The sequence below is a fragment of the Apis dorsata genome, unplaced genomic scaffold, assembly GCF_000469605.1.
Source record: "Apis dorsata unplaced genomic scaffold, Apis dorsata 1.3 scaffold_92, whole genome shotgun sequence".
NCBI lineage: Eukaryota > Metazoa > Arthropoda > Insecta > Hymenoptera > Apidae > Apis > Apis dorsata.
In genome coordinates this window covers 1,417,122-1,421,385 of record NW_006263390.1, presented here as the reverse complement: position 1 = coordinate 1,421,385, position 4,264 = coordinate 1,417,122, and the positions used below count along the sequence as shown (strand labels likewise).

Genomic DNA, 4,264 nt, shown 5'->3' with positions numbered 1-4,264 from the left:
GCGCGCGCGTCCTACGGGCGCGTGTACTGCCCTTGACAATAACTCGTAACGTAAGCGAACGTCGAGCTGTCGCAGCACGCGCGAGAGCGCTCCCGTATTTCCATGCAATTTACCTTCTGCGTTTCACGCGGACATCAAAAGTCCGTAAGTGCGAGCAATTTGCTCGAATCAAAGTTCGCGTTAAACGTGTTCACGGCTTCTAGAGGCGCGATTTATTTGCCCGAGGTTTTCGACTACGACGCCGGTGCGATCGATCGAGGTTCGACGTTGGTCGTTTCGTTTGCTTGCGAGCCAAACGAGATCCTCTCTGTTTACATCTACTCGTCGTACTTTCCTTTGCCGCTGTCCATCCAACGTCTACGCTCGTCTAAATAACGCGCTATGTATAGTTTTGTTTGTCGCCGACCGAGAAAGCTCTCTCTCTCTCTCTCTCTCTCGTTTCCAATATTCGCTTCAAGGAACAAGGACGCGAATTCGGCGTGTTACGCGCTGGGAATATCACGTTGTTGCAAACGTAACGCAATAGCGTCGCGTGTAAGCAAGCAATAGTACGTGAGCGTAATCTTGGCTCGTCGAGAAAACGAGGTGGAGGGGGCGCTACTCGACTTTGCCTCTCCCCCCTCCCCTGTCCATCCGTCCGTCCGTCCGTCCATCTAAGATCCAACCGCTCGAACCAGCACTCTTAGCACTCGTCGATTCGCATTACTCGCGATCGATGAAACGATGAGGGGGAGATAAGCGCAAGATAAGAATCGCACGGAGCAACGACTCCGTGTCGCGACAAAAGTCTTGACCGATTTTGGCGTGAAATCTTCGAACGGCGAATCGTGCCGCGCGCGCGAATAGGATAGGATAGGATAGGAGAGGATAGGAGAGGAGAGGAGAGGAGAGAAGTTGGGCGAGGGGCGTAGCGTTTTAATCGCCGACATGCATCCACATAGCTAGACTTGGTATGCGACAACAGCTGGTGGCCTTCCACCTCTACGACCTTCTTCTACGTCGGCAGCCTGTTTGGGAACGTGGTGTTTGGCTGGATCGCGGACAAATGGGGCAGAAGGACGGCCTTCTTCGCTATACTGTTCCTCGAGGTCATATTCTCGATCGCCACCAGCTTCAGTCCCAACTACGTCATCTACACAGCGCTCAGGACCGTGAACGGCCTCTCTTTTCCAGCCATCTATCAAATACCTTTTATACTAGGTACGGGAGAGAGAGAGAGAGAGAGAGAGAAAAAAAAAGAAACGCAAATTCGAATCGATCGATCGAATCTTTTTTTTCTTTTTTTCCCCTCTTTTTTTCCTTTTTTTCTCTTTGCTTTCAGCGCTGGAATTGATGGGGCCGAGATACAGAACGTTCGCCGGGATGGTGATTTGCATGTTCTTCGCGTCGGCGATGTCTCTTCTGGCCGTGCTGGTAACGCGTGATCGTTCTATATCCATTTAACGTGTAGTTCTCTACACGTTCGTATGCGAGAGAGGCTCACACCTCTCCACCCACCTTTTTCCAGGGCTACTTGCTCAGGCACTGGTTCACCCTCTCCCTGGCAACCTCCGTCCCCTTCGTTCTACTCTTCAGCTACTATTGGATCATTCCGGAATCGCCGCGATGGCTGCTCAGCAAGAACAGGATAGACGAGGCGGAGGTGATCGTTCAACGGATGGCGAAGATCAACGGGAAAACGGTGCCGAACAATTTTCTTCGAAAGATGGAGGTAGAGAAGGAAAGAGGAGGGAGAGAGAGAGAGAAAAGGAACGGAGACGAGGGAGCGTCGATTTTTCGATTTCGCAGGTGGAGATATTGCGGAGGCAGGGGATATCCTGCAACGGGACGAATTCGGGGGACGGGTCGGGGGAACCGGGCGAGAACGAGGACAGATCGCCTCCACCCGCTGCCACGCCTATGGATCTGATCAGAAATCCAAACATCAGGAAAAAGTTCTTCATCCTGGCGTTCGACTGGGTGGCGAACGCGGTCGTCTATAACGGGCTATCGTACAACGCGACCAACCTCGGCGTCTCCGATTATCTGGCCTTCTTCATCGGTAAAAACCTCGTCGCGAGTACGAACGGCCTTCGAACAACGGCTCCGCTTGTAAACATGTTTTCGCATTCTATCGGATTGCAATCTATATGCAAAGATACAGATCTGTATGCAAAGTTTAGATACGTGTGCGAATGCGTATGTTTTTTTCAAACGCGACAGTCGCGACTTCGAGCACGCGACCGTTATTCCCTTTACTATACATTGTATACGTATCTCTGTCGTATTTCAGGCGGACTCGTGGAAATACCGTCGTACGTGATCACGTGGTACGCGATGGATCGATTAGGGAGGAGATGGGTATTGTGCCTGACCATGCTTTTAGGCGGCCTCGCTTGCGTCTCTTGCATGTTCGTTCCCGAAGGTAACGAAAATTTCGCTTCTCTCGCGTTTCCCTTCGATTTTGAGAATGAATGTGTGTGTATGTGTGTCGCACGACAGACGCCGTATGGGTGACGGTGTCGCTGGCTATGATCGGGAAATTCGGTATCGCCGCCTCGTTCGCCGTGTTCTACGTGTTCGTCGGGGAATTGTTGCCGACCGTGTTGAGGTCGCAAGCGATGGGGATCGCCTCGTTCATAGCTGGCATCGGTCTCCTCGCATTCCCGTACATCGTCCATCTGGCGGTCTACTCGAGAGTCCTGCCGCTGATCATAATGGGCACGCTGAGCGTGGCAGGCGCCCTAACCTCCATCTTCCTTCCGGAAACGCTCAACATACACTTGCCTCAAACGATCGAGGAGGGCGAGTTGTTCGGCGCCGATTTCAAGCTCTGGTCCTGTCCAACGTTGCCAAGGTCGATCTCTTTATCATTTCTGATATTATTTATTCGCCGTCTCCATTACAATTGTCTCTATGCGCGTGCGCGTGTTTTTCTTCTCCTTTTAGAAGAGAAAACTCGGACTCGGAGGAAAAATCGGAATCGATGCCGCTCAGGTTCCTGGTGAACGGTCGGCCGGGAAATCCTTCGTTGGCAGCCCCCGCGTTGCAAGAAGAGTCGACGAGCTCGGCTGCGACAACCGCAAACGAGACGGAAGCGGACAACTCTCGTCCCGTCGTTCAACGCGCGAGTATCCCGACGGATAGTGGAGTGGTGGAGGTCGCCACCTGTGCCGAGAAAAGATTCGACGATCCATTGGCCGTGGTCGTTATCGAGCGAGGAAGAACGCAGTGAATCGCGGACTGTTCGCTATTCCTGTCAAGATTGTTCGTTGCCTCCGTGCACGGTAGATATACACGATCTACCAACGCGTTAATGTGTAATAACGCGTCTAATAACGTGTTTGAAAAATACTATGTTCCGTTCCCGTTTCTTCGTTCGCGATTTCTCTGAATTTCGATCGATAACCCCTCCCCCTCGTCAGGGGATAAACGAGGTGAGATGAGGTGAGAGTGCAACAGAGAGAAAGAGAGAGAGAGTAGAAACGATGGGAAAAGGAACGAAATCATGGCTAGACGCGATCCTTCGCGTCTCCAAGGAGAAACGGACGTTCGTCTGTTTCTGTTTGCCCGAAACGCTTTTGGTAGATAGATACCATCGAGTCGAGGATCCACGGATTTTTACCTCGTCCTTGGGTGTCCCACGGACCACCTCCATGCGGATGCTCGATTGAAATTTCTGTCTTGGTCTGGCCGTAGTTGAAATTTTCGTGCCGTTTTTTCCTTCCGTTTGCCGTTACAAAGATGCGGGAAATCGTGCATATCCAAGCTGGACAATGTGGCAACCAAATTGGTGCCAAGGTCAGTACTCGCGTATACACGCTTCGATAAACATATATATATATATATATGTACATATAAATACACTTACTCGCGCGAATTCTCGTTTCTATTCTCTCGAGGGGGAGGTGGAAATCGGACATTTATGGTTTAAAACGCGCACAGTTCGTCGAATTGTCGTGGCTGTCGGGTGTCGGTGATCGATTATCGGTAAGGAGGTGAACTAACCTTTCGCGGCTGTTACCTTCGCGTCCGTGTCTCTCGGGGCTGGGAAATTTTCACCACCTTTTTCCAGACCAACCTTTCGATATAATTTCCGATAACGACAGTTCTGGGAGGTGATCTCGGACGAGCATGGCATCGACCCATCCGGTACCTATCACGGAGACTCGGACCTACAACTGGAAAGGATCAACGTGTACTACAACGAGGCGTCAGGCGGCAAATACGTACCTCGCGCTATCCTCGTCGATCTGGAGCCAGGCACCATGGACTCGGTACGATC

General features: G+C 51.5%; 2 protein-coding genes across 2 annotated transcripts in view; both read left to right on the top strand.

The window, feature by feature from the left end:
- LOC102677047 (organic cation transporter 1-like) overlaps positions 1-3,276 on the top strand; it is a gene marked incomplete at its 5' end in the record, with an annotated part of 5,822 nt that extends 2,546 nt beyond the window's left edge. The window contains 7 exons of the mRNA XM_031508606.1: positions 942-1,200; positions 1,322-1,413; positions 1,508-1,711; positions 1,789-2,041; positions 2,273-2,404; positions 2,482-2,836; positions 2,929-3,276. Coding sequence (XP_031364466.1) covers positions 942-1,200; positions 1,322-1,413; positions 1,508-1,711; positions 1,789-2,041; positions 2,273-2,404; positions 2,482-2,836; positions 2,929-3,214 — 1,581 coding nt within the window. The remainder of the gene's footprint in view (positions 1-941; positions 1,201-1,321; positions 1,414-1,507; positions 1,712-1,788; positions 2,042-2,272; positions 2,405-2,481; positions 2,837-2,928) is intronic.
- A 177-nt stretch (positions 3,277-3,453) lies between these two features.
- LOC102673322 (tubulin beta chain) overlaps positions 3,454-4,264 on the top strand; it is a 2,302-nt gene continuing 1,491 nt past the window's right edge. The window contains exons 1-2 of the mRNA XM_006611807.2: positions 3,454-3,780; positions 4,089-4,264. Coding sequence (XP_006611870.1) covers positions 3,724-3,780; positions 4,089-4,264 — 233 coding nt within the window. The 5' untranslated portion in view covers positions 3,454-3,723. The remainder of the gene's footprint in view (positions 3,781-4,088) is intronic.